This window comes from Pteronotus mesoamericanus, unplaced genomic scaffold (genome assembly GCF_021234165.1).
Source record: "Pteronotus mesoamericanus isolate MK-2021 breed Mesoamerican mustached bat unplaced genomic scaffold, CSHL_Meso_final contig_72, whole genome shotgun sequence".
Taxonomy (NCBI): Eukaryota; Metazoa; Chordata; class Mammalia; order Chiroptera; family Mormoopidae; genus Pteronotus; species Pteronotus mesoamericanus.
This window is the reverse complement of record NW_026555242.1, coordinates 1,312,246-1,335,343: the sequence shown is the minus strand read 5'-3', so window position 1 is coordinate 1,335,343 and position 23,098 is coordinate 1,312,246. Positions and strand designations below refer to the sequence as shown.

The window sequence follows — 23,098 nt, the reverse complement described above, 5'->3', positions numbered from 1 at the left end:
ATTTCAATGTTCCCTAGCCAGTGCCCTCCCTCAGCCCCGCCCCAACCCCTGCAATGGAGAGGAGGTCCTGGCTACCACTCAAGCCATCCCTGAGTGCAGCATCTCCAACCCAGATGTCTGAAGGCAACACCTTCATTCAAGGGTCTGGTGCAAAGACAAAGTCGAGGGCCTGGCGCTCGGCCCCGGCCACGTTGGGATGCCAAAGGTCCACGATGAAGACCACTCGAGGCCCATCTTCCGGGGAGCCTAGGGTACATGGGTAAGGAGACAAGAGAGTAGCTGACATTGAGTACTTATATGCCAGAACACTCACCAAATACTCAAAAGAGCAAACACTTTGTAAGTAAGTGCCAAGCACTGATCTAGCCCCTTATATGCATTAACTCTTAATCATCACAATAAACTATGAGATAGTACCATAATTATTCCTATTTTATACAGAGTAACTGAGGCACAAAGAGGTTAAATAACTTGCCCAAGTTCACACAGCTAATAAGTGCCTGATGTGTATGTTGTCTGAAAGAGAGGTTAGCGCTCCCCTTAACAAAGGTGAAAGAGTCCCTCAGGCCTGACAACACATATGCAGTTAAGGCATTGCCACCTACTTGGTGGCATCTAACCATGTAAGTGCCAGAAGTAGCACAGGAACCCTGGTGGTCCAGGCCCTGGGGCTTGTGCTGTTAAACACTTTGAACCTACGTTCATTTATTTAATCCTTCAATCACCTTATCAAGAAGGCAGTTTTCCCGTTTCACAAGTGATTGTAAAAGTTATATGACTTGTTCAAGTTTATACAGCTGGAAAATGGTGGTGCCGGGACAGCACACCAGTGGGCCTGATTCTGCAGCCTCTCATCTACTTCCCTTCTCTCTTAGTCCCTTGTCCCTCCTAGCAGAGCAGGAGCCCCATTACCATTATGAGCCACTGTGTGCAGGAAGGAGTCATCCACCAGGAGACAGTGTCCCTCAGCCCAGCACTGGGGCTCACCCCCAACCACCAGCTCACAGCCAGGGGGGATCTTCAGACCTGTGGAAAAAGACCCAGGCATACCAGGTTCTATGGCGGTTCCTCCTCACTCTCTGGAAGGTGACTTGAGTACAATTATAAAACAATGCTGGCTCAAAGAAGTGCTAGGAGATATAGGGAAATGCAGTGCACAGCATGATCTGTTCTGCTTCAGAGAAAAGGAAAGGCTTCTTGGAGGAAGTGGTGACTCCTCCTGGGCTTCCAACAACTCAAGACCCTACTGTGTGCTGGGCCTTCCCTCCCTGCAAGATATAAAACTAATGACACCATCCTTGCCCAGAGACCACACAGTCAAGTAATGTGAGAAAACTGAGCATCCACTTCAAATGATAAGGAATAAGAAGACCTCCCAGAAGAAGCGTAACACTTTAAGTTATGAGTCCTGAGGGCTAAGTAGGAGTTTCCCAGGAGGTGATAAAATGATGACAGGTAAAGACATTTTAGTTTAAGAGTATAGCATGAGTGTGGTGTCTGCCAGGATTGGTCAGAAAGCCTTTATTGTTCAGAGCATGGTGGGAGGGAAGGCAAAGAAAGGAACAGTTGGGAGATGAGGAGAGAAAAGATCTGGGTCTGATCCTGAGGCCAGTGTGCTTCAAGTGGAGGATACATCCAAATGGTAGTACAGGAGACGATTTTAGGTAAAACAAGGTCATGGAATTAATCAGAAAATCATTTTCCATTTTCTCTCAATCTTTAAAACATCAAAAAGAAAAACCTCAGTTTGGTGTTACCATGACATTAAAACCCCCACTAACATTGCTCCCTTCTAAATGAAGAGTGTAGGCTTCAGTCCCGGAGAGACTGTTTAGCCAGAATTTTTAAAGCCTTTTCTAAAAAGTTTAAATTTGTTTTCATGAGTATTTTCCATTTAGGACAAGTAATACTGATTATCGTTGTTCTATAAAGATTCCTTTTAAATAAGTAAAACAAACTATGGAGGGGGGGAGTCCATATGAAGAAATATAGTGCAGGTGGTAAATGACTATGGCAAAGCTTAGGAAGATGGTTTGCAGATAACTGAAGCTCAGGAAATGCTGCTGCTCTGGGAAACAGGCTGTCATGAGAGATTTCTGAGAAGAAGCATGAACAGAACCACAGTGTAGAAAGCTCTGGTGGCAGAAAAGAGAGGCAAGGAGGTTGTGTGCAGGCATCATCTACTTACCCAGATGGCATCTGACCCGGGCATTGGTGGGCCCACAACGGCCCTCAAGCCGGGCGCCCGGAAGGAGGACAGAAAAGCCAGCATTGCCAAAGGTGTTGGCGCTCATGAAGCTCCGCAGCCCCCTCAGTGCCCGATAGGCCCTGGGGCACCGGCGGCAGTTGTTGGGTTGGCACCGGCCTGCTTGATACAGCAGGAGCTGGTAGCACCCAGGAGCCAGTGGTGGGGACCAGCCCCGAGGAAGAGGGGTCGTCCCTGAGAAATCCCAGCTCACAGCCCCAAAGTCCCGCAATATAGCAGAGAAGCTGCTTTCCAGGAGCTCCACGTCATGTCGCTGGGCATCCCGTGGCACGAAGGGTGCTGAGGGCAGGTCTGGCAGGAAAAGCAAGTCTGGGCGCTGAATGCCCAGGACCCCTGGCCCTCCCCCAGGGCCTAGGCCACCCTGAGCTGCCCGCCTCACCCTACCCATCCCAGCCCAGGAGTAGCGCCTGGCGTAGGCCCGGAGGCGACGGCTCACTAGACCTTCTGTCCTAGGTCCTTCCCCAGGCTCCCCAGAGCTCCCTGGGCTTGGCTTACCAAACTCAGAGCATCCCCCAGGCCCACCACCGACACCCCCAGCCTGACTCCTAGTCCCCAGGGCCTGCATGTCTTGGGAGCCCAAGCGGTAGCAGTACCAGAGGAAAAGTGAAGTGAGGGCTCCCAGAAACAGGGTAAAGGCTGACGAGGCCAGGGGCAACGGCCATATCGGCATGATGGGAAGGGAGGCCATAGCCAAGAGGCCTGGGGCATCTTCCTGACCCCAGTTCCCCTGTGCCCCCAGGTCTTCCTCCATGGCTGCTCCCTAGTTACCCCCTGGGCTATTTCCCTTCCACATTCCCACTCTGTGTTCTGTTTCTGAGGTCTTCTCTCCACCTTGTAACTTCCCCTTTCTTTCTTTCTTCCTTCATGTACCTTTAACCTTCCTTTCCCTTTATTTCCCTCTGCCTCTCTCTCCTCTCTCTCACCTCTTCTTTCTCCTTGTGGCAGTTTCCTCTCTCACCCTCTGCCTTTCCTTTCCCCACCTTCTGTCTCCTTCTCTCCTTTCTTCTCCCTCCACCCCCACTCCTCCTTTCTCTCTTTTCTCCCGCCCCTTTCCTTCTAGCTTCCCTGGACAGCGGTTCCTACCCCACCTGGACCCGCAACCCTGGGGACCTGCAACCAGTCGTCCTCCGCGGCGGCTTCCCTCTCTCCTTCCTCCCCCTTCTCCTTCCAGCCCTCTATTATCATTCGACCCGACTGGCAGCTTCTCTGGCGTGCGCTCGCTCTTTCTCCCCTACTCTCTCCTTCCTTGGCTCCCACACACCCTGACGTCACTCTTCCCTACAGTAGTCTTCGGAGCTTAGCTACCCCAGCCCCTGCCCCAGTGGCAGCGGCAACTCAGCCAGCGGGGAAGGGGAGGTGGTCTCCGGATTTCCCTCTCCCCGGACCCCGGAGGGGCGCCGTGTGTGGCGCCAGGGGCAAGCTGCCAACCCCTAGCCGCCCCGCAATGCGAAAAGAAGGGGCGGGGCCTGGGGGCCGGACAAAACCAGGGGCGGGGCGAGTGTGAGGACTGCGGACCGGAATACCTCGGCTTGTCCTTGGATCTGCAGAACCCTGGACCAATCCGCCTGTGACTCCTCCTCCCCCTTCGCTTTCACAAGAGTCAGCCCCAGGCAGACTCCTGATTGATGGCGAAGCGGATTCAGCCAATCGCGCACGGCGCCGGGGGCGGGGCCCACACAGGCGGGGCCGGGGAGAGCTGTCCGCGCGCTGGTGGTGCTGAAAAGGGCGCTTCAGAGGCGGTGTAAGAAAGGCCAGAAATAAAAAATCAAAGTTGAAGCCCCACAAACGTGGAAACTTGACATTCTCCTAGAGGAGAGGAAAGCCCATTATACGTGAATTTCTGTTAAAACGAAGGAGAAGTCCCATAGAAGGGCCTGGATATAGGCAAGGGACACACTGGGGGGCTTAGCAGGCGCGAACCCAGCTGTACCGTTCTTCGGCACACTGGGAAGAGGAGATTCAGATTCCAGATGTTGTTGTAACGGCGGGGGAAGGGGGCCGTAAATATTGCAGGGGCCAGAGAGTTTCCTTTGCCTCCCCTAGGGGCTGCGGGAGTGAGGATTATGGTCCTGGCTCATATGGTCCCTCCTTCTTCCATCTGCACTTCCTCCTCCTCCCTCCCGCCCCCCAATAAATCCCAAGCCACTCCCTTCGCCCGTCCCCAGGATCTGACGTGGGCTCGACACCTTTCTCAGCTTCTCCCTCCCACAGCTCTAGTGCCCGAGCTTCAGCTCTCTAGGTTCTGCAACCCCCTTTCCTCCCCACCAAACCCCGCTAAAGCCCACTAGGGATCTTCCGATCCTCGACCCCACCTCAGACCCCCGGAAGCTGTCTTGCCTTTCCTCAGCTAAATCTCACCTTGGTGGACCCAGACGGCGGAGCAAGAGGGTAACCCAGGAGACCTGGCTCCTTCGCCCTCTTGGCCCTCTCGCCTCCACCCCCTGCAGCCGGAGCCGCGCCCCCTCTCCCACAGATTTGGGAGCAGAGAACGGAGAAGATTGGGCAAAGCAGGGTGGGCTTCAGGCAACCTCCCAGCCCAACTCTGCCCCTCCATCCCGAGGGGCCGAGAAATTGTCTTCTTTGCTAACTGCTAGCAGGAAAAAATAATAATAATAATTAAAGGGAAAGATAGAAGGAGACGGAGGAAAGGTGGCAGCTAGATTATTTAAGAGAGGCGCAGAGAAGAGAAATCAGTGAGTCGCCATGGGGATTCCCAAGGCCCAACACCCGCCGCCTCCCCAGCTGCTGTTCCTAATTCTGCTGAGCTGCCCCTGGATTCAGGGTAAGGACATGGGATCATGGGGGTGGGCCCATGAAGGCTCCCAGGGGGGTCCTTTAACCTCCTTTCTCTGAACACCCTGGGCCTTCCAAGCTCTTAGGGAAAGGGAGGGGGACAACTGATGGGAAGGGGCAAGTCACGGCTTTCCAGCTTGTGACTGGAGCCCCTAACCCCACTAAAGAGGAAGTGGGGAAATGAGTGAGGGCAGCTTTTAGCAGGGTCTCTGGGGCTAAATCCAGGAAGGAGAGCTGGGAAAGTTGGGGGAATGTCTGTGGAGGTGGCAGAACACGCAGAGTACCTGAGTAGGAGATGGAGATGCTGGGATGGATGCCAGGCACTGCACACACTACTGCTCTTGGATGTATGAACAAAGGCAGATGAACAGAGGCACTGCTCAGAGACCAGACACTCAGTTCCCCTCTCTGCCCCCCAGCCAGACTCCAGAGAGAGACTGCAGAGAAAGGGGGGGGGGGAAGAGAAGAGAAGAGAGGAGAGAAGAGAAGAGAATACCACACTGCAGAGACAGAAATCCAGAGAGAAATCTGGGCACTGCGGAGGCAAGGGCTGGGAGGTGCTGTCAGACCCTCCGCAGAGACCAGGAGACCACTGAGGTGAAAATGAAGGCAGCACCATTCCCCATTTTCCACCCTGCTAGCGCTGTCTAGTGTTCATTACAGCTAAGGTGCTCACTGAAGGCTTACACAGCTAGGGGGCAAAGGAGAAGAGGAAGGTACAGGATTGTAAGGGGCAGCTGGGAGCCCTTCCTCCCGTCTTAGCTCTTAGCTCAGTCTGGAACCCTATGAGCTCCTGAAGTCCCAGCTGAGAAGGGAGAATAACTCTGGAAAAGATCTTTCTGGAGAATCTAGGAGTGTGGGGCAGTGGAAGGACTCATACAACCTTATCTCTTAGGTCTGCCCATGAAAGAGGAGGAGGCACTGCTGGAGCCTGGAAGTGAGACCCCCACAGTAGCCTCGGAGGCCTTGGCCGAGCTGCTCCATGGGGCCCTGCTGAGGCGGGGCCCAGAGATGGGCTACCTGCCAGGTGAGGCTCTCATAGTGGCAGGAGTGACATAGAGGCAGAGAGAGAGACACATTAACTCAAGGAGATGGGGAGCTAGGCCAGTGAAATTCAGAGGGAGAAGATGCAGAGAGTCAAAACTGGGCATAGACAAAGAGTCAGAATAATTAAGAGACAGAGTCAGACAGAAAAACAGACAATCAGAGAAAAAGACAGATGGAATCTCAGAGAACCAGATTCAGAAAAATAGTGTAGGAGAGACACAAAAAGAGAAAGAGAGAGAGAGAGAGAGAAATTCAGAGATTAGTAGATCCCAAATTATAAAATCAGAGAGTGATAAGAATACTGATCAGAGAAATAAAGAGTTCCAGAGAGAGCAAAAGAGAGAGCTACACAGAGGAGAGGGAAAGGGGTAGCCAGGAGAGGAACCAAATCTGAGTGGGGAGGCAGAGAGAGGTGCTCCAGGAGCCTGTCAGAGTAGAAGGGCCTGATCCAGAGGTGGACAGGGGATTAGAAAGGGGAAGGGTGTCAGGCTGTGGAAGCCTTGGGAGGAGGTGGAGAGTTTGGTTGGGGAAGGTAGAGGTGGAGGGTTTCTACCCTGTGGGGAAGGTCTTTTGGGTTCAGTGGGGAACCCCCAGTTTCCTTCAGCCCTACTCCCCACCCAAGGCCCACCAATTTGCTCTTCCTGTGCCCTGACTTCTCTTGCACTGTCCCAGGAACTGATCCAGACCCCACACTAGCCACTCCTCCAGCCAGCCAGACTCTTGCATCGCCCTCCCTGCCGCGGGCCACTGAGCCAGGGACAGGACCTCTGACAACAGCCGTAACCGCTAAGGGGGGTAGAGGGGCAGGCCCCACGGCTCCGGAGCTGCTGACCCCGCCCCCAGGAACTACGGCCCCGCCCCTTTCTGGCCCCGCCTCCCCAGGCCCGCCCCTCAGGCCTGAGGGAGGAGAGGAGGAGACCACGACCACCGTCATCACCACGACAACAGTCACCACCACGGTGACCAGCCCGGGTACGGTAACTAAAAGGGAATGGGTACTGTTCAAGGGGAGTAGGATATGGATGGGGGAGACGTTGCAGGGAAGATGTGAAAGAAAGGTCTGGGTACAAGTAGAAGAGGAGCTTCATGCTTAATAACACTAAGCATTTATATACCCACACTATGTACCTTTCTATGTCTTATCCATGTTGCAGTTGGAGAAGGGAGTTCCAGGCACAGGTGGGAGAAGGAGCTTTGGATAAAGATGGTGAGGGGTGCTGGGGAGAAGACAGATAAGGACCCCCAGAGTTGCTTGGCTGGGAGGGCAAGAACACAAGTATTCGTCCAACCCTAACCACTTATATCTTTTTAGTTCTGTGTAATAACAACATCTCTGAGGGTGAAGGGCATGTGGAGTCTCCAGATTTAGGGAGTAGCACCAGCCACACCTTGGGACTCCTGGACTGCACATATAACATCCATGTCTACCCTGGCTATGGCATTGAGATCCAGGTAAGTGGACTTATGCATATGAGCATGATTGTAAAACCTTCAAGCCCTTTCCTTTGGGCCCTGGGGTGTGCACAAGTTTGACATGAGAGCTACACCACCCGTTCTTTAACTTGAATGGGCCTGTTTTCTGATATTTGGGAAGACTCCTGGAGTCAATAGCTTGGCCAGTATCACTGTAGTGTTGGACTGCCACATGCAGGGAAAAGGAAAGAAAGGGGTGGGGGACTTCAGGGGTTCCCCATCCCGGCTGACTTGCCCTGGTGGGTCTGGGTCTGGCTTCTTTAGGTGCAGACGCTGAACCTGTCTCGGGAGGAGGAACTCTTGGTGCTGGCTGGTGGGGGTGCCCCAGGTCTGGCCCCCCGACTCCTGGCCAACTCCTCCATGCTGGGAGAAGGACAGGTCCTTCGGAGCCCAACCAATCGGCTGCTCCTGCACTTCCAGAGCCCGCGGGTCCCAAGGGGCGGTGGCTTCAGGATCCACTATCAGGGTGAGGAGTTCATGGTGCTGGTGGAAGGGCAGGGGACACACAGGCACACTGACACAGGGACATCTTCGAAGCACAGGGTGAGTCAGGGACTTTTCCTCCTGACTAGCACTCTGGGGACAGAATCCTTAGAGGAGACTTGTGCATACTTATTTCACACACTTACAGACCTGTGTCTGAGTGTGCACTCATCCAAGTGACAATTCATCTATTCACTCAACAGATGTTCATCTAGTGTCCACTTCATACTGGTCCTGTGTTAGCCTTGGGGGCAGGAATGAACAAGCCACATGTAAATCTGACAAGAAAACAGAATCTAGGTAGGGAGATGAACAACTAATAGGGATGATTATAGTTCAATGACCAAGGACCCATATCTTTATGATGGAGGAATATAGGCAGAAGGAGCAAATATAAAAGGGACCTAAATTCCTCCCAAGGAATATAGGGATACCTTCTTGGAGGAGATGATAACTAAGTTGAGACCTAAAAGGTGAGTTAGCTAGAAAGGGTGGGAGGGAGCAAAAGAGGAAGGCAGATGTCTAGATAGATGAAAAAACTCACTCCAAGACCCAGAGAGGAGAAAAAATGTCAGCCCCTTGAGGAGTTGAAGTAATTCAGCATGGAGGACAGATTTGTCCTAACTGTGTGATCTGGAGCTGTGTGAGCTGTGAAAGTTACTTGACACTTTTGTGCCTCGTTGTCTCTTCTGAAAAATGGGGATTAAAATACATCCTAATATTATTAGGATGAACAAATGAGTTAATACATAGCAAGTGCTTAAAATAGCCTCTGGTACACAGTTAGTGCTCAAAAATGTCACTCATTGCTATTACAGTAAAAGCACAGAAAGGGGGAGGGGAGAGAAGTTGGCTAAGAGACCAGACCAGGAGGTAGGTTGGATTTGTATCATGAAGGGCCTTATCAGCTTCAGTAAGGAGTTCAGACCCTTTTTCTGCAAGGGAGGGGGTACTATTTTGAAATGTTTAAAGCAGGATAGGGACAGCCTCAGGTCTGTGACCTAGAAAGATTGTGATGACTTCTGGGGACAGGGAAGTGGGACATGTATGTACATAACTGCATTCATGAGCATCCCCACACCGACAACCTACACATGTGTATATCCACACTTGCCTGTGCGTACGGGGAACCTTCCCACAGTGTAAGTGTGTGCATGAGGCAAGGGGCTCAGCCCACTTTCCCATTCTCGACACTGCTGCCTCTCCAAAACGCCTTCCTGTGCTCCTCACAAGTGGAGCAAACTCTGTTGAGCCAATGTCCCTTTCATATCACCTCATGGCCTTGCCTGACCCCTTATTAGATTTACTGACCCCAGATTTCTTTCCCAGGACACACACAATTTATATCCTTTCTTCATAACATATCCAGCCTTTCCTGAGGCTTCCACTGGCGACCGGCTCCAGGGACTCATATGCGCAAGGTGGAGGCACCCAGCACCAGGCCTATTTGTGGAGAGACTAATGAACTAAGGCACATACAGCTGGTGGTCAGGGCCATATATAAGAGAACAAGGGCATGCCTGGAGGGCCCAGGGCAGAGGGCTGAACTACAGATATTGCAGAATGAAGAATGGCCCCCTGCTGCCTCCTTTAAGCAGCCACTTCCCTAGGGCATTGAAAATAGGACTCTAGGCTAAGTAGAACATTTGGGGGAAGCAGAGCTATTTCATAAATTGCCCTTCATTACCTGCCTCGGTCTTCCCTGCTTTTCGGCTTCCCCAGGCACCTTTGGGACCAAAACTCTGTTTAAGCCCTTCCAAATCTGCCCTAGCTGGGGCCTCTGGCCCAGAGTGGCCTTGTTAGCATCTCTGACAGGCCAAAGGTTCCCTAACCCCTCACCCCGAGTCCAGCAACTGTTGTTTCATTTGCTTCTCACAGCAGCCCTGGTTGGGGGTGGGGGGCATTGTCAACTCCACCTCTGAGAGGAAAAAGACTCAAGGTTATGTGGATTGCTCAGTCACCTGCAAATTCATTGCAGAGTCAGAAGTCAGAATCCTGAGCCCCTGACTCCTAGTCAGTCATTCATTAATTGAGGCTAGTAAGAGTCAGGTGATTAACATTTTCTGAGCACTTTTTATATGCTGTGTACTTTGCATGTTTGTTTATTTGTTTCGCTTTAATGCCAGTCCTAATTGATAGGGATTATTATTGTCATTTATTGGTTAGAGGCCCTAGAGGTGAAACCACCTGCTCAAGGTCATACAGGTTAATAAGTTGTGGAGCTAGAACCGGAACTCAGATCTACCTCTCTCCGAATCCAGTGTTTTTTGCACTGTTCCACACTGCCTCTTGGCTGCATCAATTGATCAGTTAGGCCAAGCTTTGAGGAGACAAAATAAGTAAGTCTTGGATCAGTGTCTTAACGGCAACAGACAGTGGTTAATGTGATGATAAAATTATACATGTGGGACTGTGTATAGGCAATAGAACTAATTCTACTGGAGAGAGGAGGGATCAGGAAGACTTCCTGGAAGAGGTGGCACTTAAGTTACTCCTTGAAAGATGAGAAAGAGCAAAAGAGGGCCTTGTAGGTGGGAGAAACGTGAAGAAACATGAAGGTGAGACCATAAAAGTTTACAAATCTTCATTGTGTAGGATATATAAGTCATGTAGGTGATGAGAATTGGAGGTGGATATGCTGGGCGGGACCCAGCTGTGGGGCTTGAATGTCAGTCTAAAGCATTCAGACTCGATTCTGTTGGTCATGGAGAGCCATCACAGGGGCTAACATTTATTCAAATCACTGTGCTCTAGAAAATTGTTTTTATGTCTGTCTATCTCAGTAGACGGTAGATTCCCAAAGAGCAAGGCCTGGGTCTTTCCATCTCTCTCTTTCCAGGACCCACCAAGGAAATTCTTGTTGGATTTTAAATATAGGGAGAGGTCAGGTCTCTCACAGAATCACTGAGGGATACAGAGTTAGAAAAAGCAAAGACCTAGGCAAGCTGGTATCTCCCAAGCCCTCTGTAACTGTAGTCTGCCCCTCCTACAAGACCCAGTTTTGGTGTCTTTCTTCCAAGAAGCCCCGATAAGCTCTGCCTGGTCTGAAACAGACACACAGAGCTCTGTCAAGATCAAGTTCAGAGTCCATCATTTACTGCCAAGTCACTTTATATTTATTTGTTTTATCCCATATGATTCCACAAGAATTTCAGGAGGCTTTCCAAAAAGAATTCAAGCAATAAAATCAAAAAGAATAAGAAAAAAAATGGTACCAGGTAATGTTTATTAAAATTGAGAAAACAGAATGTGCATGGACAAACTATTGTTGCCAGATGTAAGGCTTAATCAGGTTCCGAGCTTCCTAGCAGCCAGTGCAGAAAGAGAGACTACTCAGTTCTCACAGCAGGAAAGGAGAAGATAAAACAGTTCCTCGATGAAAGCAAAGCGCTTCACTTACACTGGGGTATTCATTTAGAGAGCAGTGAGTATTAAGACCTTTAATGATAAAATAGTCAAAGTTCCTAGTTTCATTTGGTTCCTGTGGATGAAAGCTTAGGGTATAATACTTTAGTGTATCTCGGTGAAAGAAAGTCCACTGTGTGTGTAGAGGGGAGAAAGTGCTTTGAGACACTTAGTAACATGGAGCCTCATTTTCTGCATCTGGAAAATAGGTCACAGTGTTTCTCTAACTACCTCAAAAGCACAGTGTGAACTCAGTTTGTAAGCTGAACGGCTCTGCAAGTATTACTTGTTTTTATTAGAGCTGGATGGGATTTGGTCAATTGGTTTCCCTGAGGTCACACAGAAAATGAGTGCTAGGATCCAGAATGTCTTTGAATCTCAGGTACCATATCTCTAAAATGGGGGCCACAGTGGGTAGATTATAAAGATTAGGGGAGATAAGAGATGCTGAAATTACCTCTTCATGAGACGACGTGCCCATGTGAAGACTCCAGGGGTCCTGGAGGAGGGAGGAAGTGCTGGGGGACCGGTGAAAGAGGGTGGCAGGGGAAAATGAGTGCCCCTTCTCCCTCCTGTCCCTGCTCCAGCCTACCTCCTGAGTTGCGGCTTCCCTCCCCGGCCGGCCCACGGGGATGTGAGTGTGACAGACCTGCACCCTGGGGGCACTGCCACCTTCCACTGTGATTCAGGCTACCGGCTGCAGGGTGAAGAGACCCTCATCTGCCTCAACAGTACCCGGCCGGCCTGGAGCAGCGAACCCCCCAGCTGCATAGGTGAATCTCCTGCCACAGTAGGTGAGGGCTTCTGTCCTAGGAGCCCCACTGGGAGGGTCTGATGTTGGGGATTTCCATCTTTAGGGAACACCCATCTTGAAAGAGTTTTGATGCTGAAGAGTTGCTATCCTGGAGCCTCCATCTGGAGCTCTTTACGTTGAGGGTCTCGATCCTTGGAGTCTACATTGTTGGGGGATCCCCATCTGGGAATGTCCCACATGGAAGGTTTCCATATTGGGAGTCGCCATTCTGGAGGTCCCTTCTTTTAGAGACTCTCCATCTTAGAGGAAACCATTCTTGGGGGGTTTCAGACCTTTGAAGTGTCTCTATCCTGAGGAGTCTTCATCCTGGGAATCCCAGCTTACAGATTTTCCGTGAGGGCTTCAGTTGCGGGGGCGTCCCCAATGATTCTTCATCCCAGCACGTCCACGTCTGGGGAGCCTTCTCTTTGGTGAAATCCCCATCCTCAGGGGATGCACTTGGGCTTTCCTACTCCAGATCTGGAGTCCTGCCTTGGTGGCAGCCTGAAAAACCTCCTGTTCCCCGGGGTGAGCGCTCAGGGCAGAGGCCATGCTGAGGCCAGGTCCCAGTCAAAGGTGCGGATGCAGCAGCTCTGAAGATGGGAGGCGATGTCACCTTAACCTGCCCCTCTGCCCACAGCCTCCTGTGGTGGAACCATCCACAATGCTACACTGGGCCGCATCGTATCACCTGAGCCCGGGGGAGCGGCAGGGCCCAACCTCACCTGCCGTTGGGTCATTGAAGCAGCTGAGGGACGCCGGCTGCACCTGCACTTTGAGAGAGTCTCACTGGATGAAGACAACGACCGGTGAGGGCCTGGGCCTTGGATCAGAGGTCCCCACTGCAGGGAAATAGGGAAGCTACAATGGGGGGTCAGGCGGACCTTGGGTGGACTCCAGTCGGGATCTGTGTCAAACTCAGGTTTGTCATTCTTTTTCTTGGGCAGTATAAATGTGCAAACTTAGATGAATCTCTTAATCTTTCTACACCTCAGTTTCCTCATCTGTAGAATGGAGATGATAAATAGTACCTCTCTCAATGTTTCTGTGAGGATAAATGCATTAAGATATGTAAAATGCTCAGAATGGTGCCCAGCACATAGTAAGCATTAGAAATGTGTTTGCATTATCATAATTAACATTCTTTACCTAACAAACTGGTAAGCTCTGCCAGTAGTTGCTATGTGATATTAGGCAGGTTACTTAATCTTTCCGTGCCTTGATTTCCTCATCTATAAAATAAGGGGTAATAATAATAGTATCTGACTCAAGGGTTCTTGTAAGCAGTATACAAGATAAAATATGTAAAGGCTTAGAAAAGTACATGGAATATAATCAATGTTTGAAAATAATTGCTATGAAAATAAGTTAGAAGCGCAGACAAGAGTTGAGGCCGCTTCTGAAGGGAAACTGAACTCCTGGCCACCCTTCTGTTTGTCCCAGGCTGATGGTACGCTCAGGGGGCAGCCCCCTGTCCCCAGTGATCTATGATTCTGACATGGATGATGTCCCAGAGCGAGGTCTCATCAGTGATGCCCAGTCCCTCTATGTGGAGCTGCTTTCAGAGACACCTGCTAATCCCCTGCTGCTAAGCCTCCGATTTGAAGGTAACTGGCCTCCCCTCGGGCCCCAGCCCCAGCTCCTTCCCCGCTTCCTGATGTGCACACATGGTCACAGCACATACTCTAACGCTGCTCATCTCCATGTTTGGATTCCTGAAATCTGACTTGCCTCCCCACCCTAAAACTACAAAGTTCCCGTCATAAGAACCCCTTCTAATTCTATGTGGTGGCCTTTTCTGTTTAAGTCTCATGTATGGCTGGATCCAGGTACATAACCAAGAGACAGTTACCTTAACCTCTCAGTTCTTCCCTCTGTGTTAGCTTAGTTCTCAGGCACTCTCAGTCTGTGGTGAAACAAGCAGTTCCAGACCAACATACTACCAACTTAGTAACTCTTTCAGAAAGAGAAAGGATACCACTTTCCTAAGAGCTTCAGCAAAAAATGCCAGGGGATGTTCTCATTGGCCTGGCCTAGGTCATACCACTGCAGCTAGGGGAAGGTGGTGTTATTGGCAGATTCACATCACGCAGCCCTCCCTCTTTGGCCCCAAATGAAACTCAGGGACTGGAATTGTGGGAGGCATGTGTGCCAAAATGAAAATAAGAGTGTTGTTACCTACCAGAAGAAGGGGGACTGGATGCTGGACAGGTAGAAACAAGGAGGTCAGCGATCATGGGAGAAGAGGCATTTGAGCTGGGCCTTATGGGATAAAGAGAATTTTAAAAGAGATTGAGAGTTAGCATTTTGGGTGAAAGGAACAGTGTGAGCAATAGTAAAGAGGTAGAGGAAGACCTGTTCGGGAAACAGAGAATGCCAGTGTGACTGGAACAGAGAATTGACTCTGGACCCTAATGAATGTGTAGGATTTGGACATGGCATCTTATTAGGTTAAGTAACAATGAATCTAAAAAATAAATTTAACGTTATATTCTGAGAGTGCAAAGAGAATTCCTAGGTTTGACGCCTGCCTCCCTAGTTGTGGGCCACTTACGCTTCCTGAGCTTCAGATTCTTGTTCTGTATTCTAGGCACCTGAGTCTTACCTCACAGATAGTTTTGCAACTAAGGTATGATCAGATGTGGAAAAACAAAAATGCTCTACAAATGTTCATTTTTGCTGACTTAGTCCAAAGTCAAAGCTGCGTAGCTTTTGCATTAGCTGCACTTTTAGATTCTAGCCGCAACATGGATAATCAGGGATTATCAGAATCCAAGTGTTATTTCTGAGCAGAGAACACACCTATGTGAGCCAGTGTTCCAAAGGCGTGCTTCCCCTCACCCCCTTTGTAGTTTCCAGAGTCAAGTGTTTCTGGCTGGCAATCAAGCAATCTGTGTTTCAGATGTGGTTCTGCCACTGCCCTACTGCGTGCCTTTGGGCAAGCGGCTTTTTGTCTGTGGACCTCAGTTTCCTCATCTGCAGAATGATGGCTGGGATTTGACTAGCCTAGGGGTTTCCCTCCAGAGGCTGGGGAGGTAACATAAATATAAATGAGGAGTGTTAGGGTTTTGGGGAAACTGGAGAGTGAGAGCTAAGTCCAAAGTCATTCAGTTTTAAACAGCTCACTGAGTGGCCAAACAACACTCAAATTCAGCCCAAGTCCCCCAGTTTGAAACCCCTTGATGCCTGTCCGAATGCTTAATTTTTGTGGTTGACTCCTCTTTAGCCTTTGAGGAAGATCGCTGCTTCGCCCCCTTCCTGGCACATGGCAATGTCACTACCACAGACCCTGAGTACCGCCCAGGGGCACTGGCTACCTTCTCATGCCTCCCAGGATATGCCTTGGAGCCCCCTGGCCCCCCCAATGCCATCGAATGTGTGGATCCCACAGAACCCCACTGGAACGACACAGAGCCAGCCTGCAAGGGTGAGCCGTCCATATCCCCAGTAATCTTTCAGTCTGCAGACTAGCCCATGAGCTGCGGATCCACAGGAGACCTGCACATCCAAACCTAATAAACCCAGGCCTTGGGTAAATCCCTGTCCCTTTCTGGGACTCAGTTTCCTCAGCTAAATAATGAGTGGGCTTGTTACAGATTTCAGGGCTTACAACCCAAATGTCTCCAAGTGCTAGGAGTGAAGTTGGGCTAAGTCGTGGATTGGGTGGAGAGTAGGTGGGGTTAATTAAGAGCAGGACTGGGGATTGGACACAACAGGACTAGGTATGGCAAGGAACAGGTGGGTAATAGATAATAGGAAAGCTGTGAAGCAGTCTTGGTGCATACACTTGTGTTGGGGGTAGTGAGGACTGTGGTGAAATGGAGACTGCGTGCTCATCTGGTTCCTGAATCTGGCACCCTTTCCACCTTAGCCATGTGTGGAGGCGAGCTGTCAGAGCCGGCTGGCGTGGTCCTCTCTCCAGATTGGCCCCAGAGCTATAGCCCCGGCCAGGACTGTGTGTGGGGCCTACATGTCCAGGAAGAGAAGCGCATCTTGCTCCAAGTTGAGATGTATGTTTGGGTGATGCAGAGGGTGCGATGGGTATGGGCTCAGCAGTGCGGTGTTACAACACTCTGGCCTGCATTCTGAGCCTGGCTGGCTCCTGCGTCTACACAAGATCTGCTGAATACATGGTCTAATGAAAGAGGTGACTAAAGGGTCAGGAAGGGGGTGTGGGTTGTCAGGCAGACCTAGGTACAAATCACTAATTAGCCAGGCTGCCTAGGACAAGTAAATGGGTAATGGAGCTTTCCTCAGGAGCTGTTGTTAAAAGGGGGCTCTGGTCTAGTGTCTCTTACTCTGGCTGTTTCTGAGCACCCCCCAAGCAGATCTCCAGGGTCCCAGGCCCAAGCTGTTGCAGTACCCACAGAGCTTACGTTGTGGGTGTGGGGTAAATCCAGTGACAGGATTTGGTATGAGGTGTTCACGTGACTGGACAGAACCAGAAGTGGGTGTGGCCCCAAAAGCAGGCCTTCAGGCAGGGCCTAGAGTTGGACTAGAGGGTAACTGATCATGGTCTGTGACTGGTCAGAGCTGGTGTTGAGCTGGGCTGTGCAACACCTGGTGATGGAGAGTGAGAGGAATTAGTAATGAGCAGATTGGGCAAAGGGGGTGGGGGAGGGGATCGGGAAGCAGGAACTGGGAAGGAGCCACAGAACGGGTGGTCCTGGAGAGGCTAGTGCAGAGAAGCCCGTAACTGGTCAAAACTGAGGAGGGGCATACTGGGTAGGGGAACGTGGGGCGGGACTGGAGGGTAGGCACGGTATTAATAAACTGAGTTAGGGTTGAGTGGAACCGATGGTAGTCCAGCCTCCACACCTGGTCCTACTCCCTGCAGCTTGAATGTACGCGAAGGGGACATGCTGACTCTGTTCGATGGGGACGGTCCCAGCGCCCGAGTCCTGGCCCAGTTGCGGGGACCTCAACCGCGTCGCCGCCTCCTCTCCTCTGGGCCCGACCTCACGCTGCAGTTCCAGGCACCGCCCGGGCCCCCAAACCCTGGCTTGGGCCAGGGTTTCGTGCTGCACTTCAAAGGTACCGAGGTCTTAGGGTCCCAAGCTGGGCAGGGTTCCGGCAGGCCGGAGATCCCAGTAGGAGCGAGGCCCCACGAGGCTGGAAGGGAGCCCCGAGTCGCAGGACCGCCTCTAAACTCGCTGTCTCTATCCTGCAGAGGTCCCCAGGAACGACACGTGCCCTGAACTGCCCCCTCCGGAGTGGGGCTGGAGGACGGCTTCTCACGGGGACCTGATCCGGGGCACGGTGCTTACTTACCAGTGCGAGCCTGGCTACGAGCTGCTCGGCTCCGACATTCTCACCTGCCAGTGGGACTTGTCCTGGAGCGCAGCCCCGCCGGCCTGCCAGAAAAGTAAGCCAGGGACCCGCCCCTGCCCCTCTGGGTTTCACCGCTGTGCTTGGGCCCCGCCCATTTCACTCTGCACACCCGCCCCCCCCCCCTCCGTCCTTTGTCCCCGCCCTTGTCCGATCGGGGTCCTGTCCCTTCTCTCTGGGTCCTACCTGGACCTCCTCAGGCCCCGCTCCTACGCCCTTTGGGTTCTAGGCCATTTGCTCGTCGGTGCCCTGGAACTGCCCTCTGGGCCTCACTCTCACCTTCTACGGGCTGCATCCCACTGTCCTGTACTCACCTCCTTTCCTCTGGATCCCGCCTCATCTTTTAGTGGCCCCACCACTGTTCTGACTTCTACCCCTTCCTGTCCCTGTCCCATCAACGCATGGTTGTGTTCTTCCTGTTCTAGGTCCTATGCCAGTCTCTCAGTCCCCAGCCCTTGATATTACAGGGAGTCACTTTGCTAAGGCCCAGGCAGTCATTGAAGCTGGGTTGGGGTAGGGGTTATGCGGAGGGATTGGGGTTCCTCCCTACCCAGCTGGAGTTCACAGGCTGGGAGAGGAACAGATAGTTAAACAACTCAGGATATTACTAAGTGGTAACCACAAATACTTAATATCTCTTGAGCCTTGGCTTCCTCATTGGTGAAGTAGGAATAGGGGGTTGTGAAGAGCAAATAAGTTTTTTACACTGCCTGGTGCATGTGAGCAGTAAGTAGTAGTTGCTGTAAGTAATGAAGAAGGCCTGTAGGACGAGGGGTGGGTTACTTGTCCCGGGGAGGTAGCGGATTTCACAGAAAAGGTGACATTTAAAGGAGCTGGTAGTTTTTATTTTTTAGAAGAGCACAAAGGGGTGGCATCTTGTCACTTTCTCCCAATTTTGGAAAGCCTATTACAAGGACAAGGGATTGTAGGTCTTCTACTTGGCCCCTGGGCACAATGGTAGGGCCAATGAGCATAAATTATAGAGAGCTAGATTTGGGTTGGACATAGGGAAAGCTTTCTAGTGAAACAGCTCCCCATCTTTGGGAAGATTCATCAGATGTCCAGTCTGGAACTTAGACAGGACAGAAGAGGATGGAGGCAGGGTTCAGAGGGGATAGAGCTTGGCCCAGCTGCTCCAGCTCGGGAGGGAATCTGCCCAAGAAGGCACATTGTGCCCGAGGCTGAGCTGAGACCTAAATCTCTTTCAGCCCAGTGGTTTCAGCCCTGCTACTCCCTCTCTGAGTGACTGTGTGCCAGTCATTTGATTGCCCTGAGCCCTGGGCCCCAGGCAGATGACAGTGACATTGACCTCTCAGGATCATCAGAGTGTATATTGTATTTGTAAAACATTTTGCAGGGCTCTGACCGGTGTGGCTCAGTGGGCTGGGCATCGTCCTGCAAACTGAGGGGTCACCAGTTCGATTCTGGTCAGTGTACATTCCTAGGTTTGGGGCCAGGTCCCCAGTAGGGGGCATGAGAGAGGCAATCAATTGATGTTTCTCTCCCTCTCCCCCTCCCTTCCCCTTTCTCTAGAAATGGATAAATAAAATCTTAAAAAAAAAATAACATTTAGCAGGATGCCTTGCACAGATCTATATACAAGAAATGGCTATGACTGTGACTCTTCCACAAGGTTGTAAACGCAAACATCCGCGGGGGGCCAGCCCAGCGGGCACTATTAGGGAGCAGAATAGGCTGGGAATGATGAGGATGAGGGGAGCAAGATAGCTGGGCCCCTCTAAAGAGGGCAGCTGCTGTCCTGCCGATGGTCACGCAGGGCTGACACTGCTAGCATTTAGCCAATACGCTCAGTACAGTGGTTAAATATTTACAATTTTATCCTAGGATGGGGACCTGGGTTGCCCCAATCACTGTCTTCCCAAAGAAGCTGGAAATATAAAATGCACTGAATTTTAAGTTTTTCCCACTCCTGCTCCTTTCATTCTGAGGAAATAGTAGAAAGTAAGGGTTTCAGGTCTCTCCAAGCCCTAAGTTTCTGGGAGATCTTTTAAGGCCACAGCTCTCCCTGACCTTGCCCTCTTGCCCACAGTCATGACTTGCGCCGACCCTGGGGAGATCACCAATGGGCACCGTACCACCTCAGACGCTGGCTTCCCTGTTGGCTCCCACGTCCAGTACCGCTGTCTGCCGGGGTACAGCCTGGAGGGGGCGGCCGTACTCACCTGCTACAGCCGGGACACAGGCACACCCAAGTGGAGCGACCGGGTCCCCAAGTGTGCCTGTGAGTCTGGGGGCACTTGGGAAGGACGTCTGGGTGGCTTGCTCAGCAGTGTAGCTGGCATGTGACTGACATGTTCCCTGCAGTGAAGTACGAGCCGTGCCTGAACCCCGGAGTGCCAGAGAATGGCTATCAGACATTGTACAAGCACCACTACCAGGCGGGCGAATCTCTGCGCTTCTTCTGCTATGAGGGCTTTGAGCTCATCGGCGAGGTCACCATCACCTGTGTTCCCGGCCACCCCTCACAGTGGACCAGCCAACCCCCACTCTGCAAAGGTGCCTGGGCAGACAGGGCTGGAGGGGTTGGTCATAGCAGTGTTTGGGGAGTGACAGGGCTGAGAAAGTCAAAGTTGCAAACTTGAGACCACTGGTAACCCTGCTGAGTTCCCCATGCACCTCCTGTGGGCTCCCGTCCTCATGGGTACATCTGGACGTCCTGGGGAAGTTCGAGGTCGTAAAACTATGCTAAGGGATAGAGCAGAAGGGGCTTTGGTTTGGAAGTCTCTTACCTTCCAGATAGGTCTGTTTCCCTGTTTTTGAAAGTGCTGTAGACCTGGGTGGCTTAGACTGCCCAGGGTTAAGAACAAGGGAAGGAAGAAGGCCATGCTCTGATTCCTCCTCCCTGACCCCCACCAAGGGAAAGGCGAAGTTTAGGTTGAGCAGAAGGCAGAGAGAACCAGGCTGTCCAGCCCAGCCCCACTGGGCTCCCGGCCCCCGACCCAGCCTCCTTCCCTCCCTGGCTCAGACCCCGTCCCCCCCTCCTCCTCTCCCTGCAGTGGCCTATGAGGAGCTCCAGGACAACCGAAAACTGGAAGGTCAGTGAGGGCACAGGTGGAGACCCAGGCGTGGCTGAGTCGGGAGGGCAAGGCAGAGGCTGGGGGCAGGAGGCCAGGCCCCAGAGGGGTAAGGCCCAGGGTTCAGGGCCAAGGGCAGGAGGCTGGGAGAGCCCAAGGCTTGGCCCAGCCCCAGCTCAGTGGCCTCTCCTCCCCCCTCCAGTGACCCAGACCACAGACCCATCACGGCAGCTGGAGAGTGGGAACCTCGCCTTGGCCATCCTGCTGCCCCTAGGCTTGGTCATTGTCCTTGGCAGTGGCGTGTACATATACTACACCAAGTAAGTACCATACTTAGGGAGCTGACGCCAGGGCAAACATCCTGCTTGCCTGGCGCACAAGCCTGGGTGAGGCTTGGGGTATTGGGGGCTCCCCTCTCTATAAGCCTCTCTATCTCCTCCATTTCCCAGGCTGCAGGGAAAATCCCTTTTCGGCTTCTCAGGCTCCCATTCCTACAGCCCCATCACTGTGGAGTCAGACTTCAGCAATCCACTGTACGAAGCTGGGGTGAGCCCCCCTCCCCCTGGAATGCCACACCTCTCAGCTCCCCTAGGACTCTATAACCTTCTTTCAAGGTCTCTGTAGTATCTGTCTTGGGAATTTCAAACTCAGCTGCCTACAAAGGCCATGTCAATGAACAAAGCAAGTCAGGTGTGAACAATGGGGAGTGGTGAGGATTCTGGTTAACTGGAGAAGGTGTCCCATCTAGTCCACAGTGGAAACAAGCCCAACTGCCAGATTGTTCAAAACGATCCAGAAATTGAGATTTTTTTAATGCAATTTAAACCTACTGTAGGATGAATCAAACATCCGATGGCCAGATTCAGTGCCACTCCCACACCACAGTGCGCACCCCCCCCCCCCCCCCGACCACTGATGTTACTTTAAAAAGCCAGGGTTTTCCCCCTGCCTTGTGGCCTCTCTGGTTTTGCTGCCTCCTCCACCCTCATCCCACTTCAGCAACTGACCCCATCTCTCTGTCTCCAGGATACACGGGAGTATGAAGTTTCCATCTGAACCTGAAGACTAAGGCTGCAGGACCCAAGATGCGCCTCCCCTCCTCATTCTGGGCAGGCAGGAGTACAGGACCTGGTCTCTGGCTCCTTCCCTCCCTGCTGTGTAAATAGTCTCCCGGTCCCAAGGTGACGGGGAAGGGGGGGCTCTGATGGCCCCGGGGACCCTACAGTAAATAAACCAGCATCCTGCCACCCAAAACTTCCTCTTCTCAGTTGCCAAACAAGGGGCCTACCCCAACCTACCCTATTGGCTTTGGACCCTGGCATGGGAACTCAGCTCTCCTGAAACCCCTGGGGCCTCCAGCCCAGGCTCCCCCGTAAGGACTGCCCCCAAGAACTCTGCTGTTCCCTTGGCCACGAAGGCTCTGCCCTTCCCAGATGTTCTGGCTCCGGCCTAACTCCTGGGCCTTGGAGGGTCAGAAGAAGGACAAAGGGGAGAGCTGGGACAAGACGGCCCCACCCCCTTCTCGCTCTCTCCCCAACCCACAGTCTCTCTCCACCTTTGCTTCTGGATTTTTGTTTTTAACCAATAAACAGAAAATCACCATTTGTAACTGGGCTGGTGGGGTGTGGGAAGGTGGGTCTTGAGCATCAGAGATGGTGATGGTGGCCTCTGGAGAGAGGGCTGGGGAAAGGGGAACCATTTGGAAAAAAAGATGGAAATCTTAAGACTAGGCTCAGGGTACTCTCAAGGGGTCAAAAAACTGGGTTTTAGGGTCAGTCTGTGCAGAGGACTGACTGGGATAAGCCCCCTCCGGGCGTCAGCTGTCTCTCCACCAGGGCTCGCTGTCTCTCGGCTCTTCTAGCCAGACATGGCTGACAGTAGCCACCTCTCCTACCTCACTGTTTGGCAGGAGACAAACAGCAGTCCATTTGCTTCATGACCAGTTTACCCCCTTTTGAGAATATCTTTATCCTTCTAAGTATACTATCCGCCCCCCTCCCATCTTTTTGGCAATTAAGAATATCTGCTGTTACAGCTCTACCGTGTATTGATCCTATTTGCAGCATTTCTTAAACAATGAGCTTGTTTTATATCCTGTAAGCATCCTTCATTTAATTTTGAACACTGAAAGAAGTCCATAGGCTGTTTGTCTAAAGAGTCTCAAATTAATTGAATTTTAATTAAAATTTTATATTTAAATACAATTTAACATTTATGTCCCTCAGAAGGATATTAAAATACTCAAAAGGGGGTTGAATTTTAGGACATCACGAGGCAAAGTGATCTTGATAATAGCCTAAGCTTTGGGGCATTTATGTTCTGCTAGGCATTATGCTAATTTGTATGCATTGTTTTTAACCCTCGCAAGGACCCTGTGAGGTAAAGACAATTATTCCCATTTTCAGATAAGGAAACAGGCTCATAGGTGTGAACTTGACTTCCTCAGGAGGCTACAATAGTGGCCAGACTGGGATA

General features: G+C 51.7%; 2 protein-coding genes and 1 non-coding gene across 5 annotated transcripts; 2 read left to right on the top strand and 1 right to left on the bottom strand.

Moving 5' to 3' along the window:
* Positions 1 to 18: 18 nt before the first annotated feature.
* ASPHD1 (aspartate beta-hydroxylase domain containing 1) lies at positions 19 to 3,664 on the bottom strand. Of its 2 annotated transcripts, XM_054582811.1 has the most exons (4): positions 3,355 to 3,664; positions 2,189 to 2,557; positions 913 to 1,026; positions 19 to 246 (listed from the first exon to the last, which is right to left on the bottom strand). In XM_054582811.1, the coding sequence occupies exons 1-4, from the start codon at positions 3,449 to 3,451 to the stop codon at positions 137 to 139; spliced, it is 690 nt and encodes a 229-aa protein (XP_054438786.1). In that variant the 5' UTR covers positions 3,452 to 3,664; the 3' UTR covers positions 19 to 136. The 2 variants fall into 2 exon arrangements, with proteins under 2 accessions (XP_054438786.1, XP_054438785.1); XM_054582810.1 differs by having other exon boundaries at positions 2,189 to 3,664.
* LOC129078148 (U6atac minor spliceosomal RNA) lies at positions 510 to 631 on the top strand. The gene has a single exon (XR_008529936.1). It is a non-coding gene; the product is annotated as a U6atac minor spliceosomal RNA (small nuclear RNA).
* Positions 3,665 to 4,476: 812 nt separating the features above from the next.
* Positions 4,477 to 22,184, top strand: SEZ6L2 (seizure related 6 homolog like 2). Of its 2 annotated transcripts, XM_054582808.1 has the most exons (18): positions 4,477 to 5,048; positions 5,955 to 6,086; positions 6,779 to 7,078; positions 7,419 to 7,558; positions 7,844 to 8,045; positions 12,055 to 12,261; positions 12,901 to 13,069; positions 13,704 to 13,867; positions 15,487 to 15,687; positions 16,132 to 16,270; positions 17,098 to 17,294; positions 17,431 to 17,625; positions 19,639 to 19,830; positions 19,914 to 20,105; positions 20,606 to 20,644; positions 20,826 to 20,943; positions 21,073 to 21,169; positions 21,650 to 22,184. In XM_054582808.1, the coding sequence occupies exons 1-18, from the start codon at positions 4,970 to 4,972 to the stop codon at positions 21,677 to 21,679; spliced, it is 2,793 nt and encodes a 930-aa protein (XP_054438783.1). In that variant the 5' UTR covers positions 4,477 to 4,969; the 3' UTR covers positions 21,680 to 22,184. The 2 variants fall into 2 exon arrangements, with proteins under 2 accessions (XP_054438783.1, XP_054438784.1); XM_054582809.1 differs by lacking the exon at positions 20,606 to 20,644.
* Positions 22,185 to 23,098: the final 914 nt, after the last annotated feature.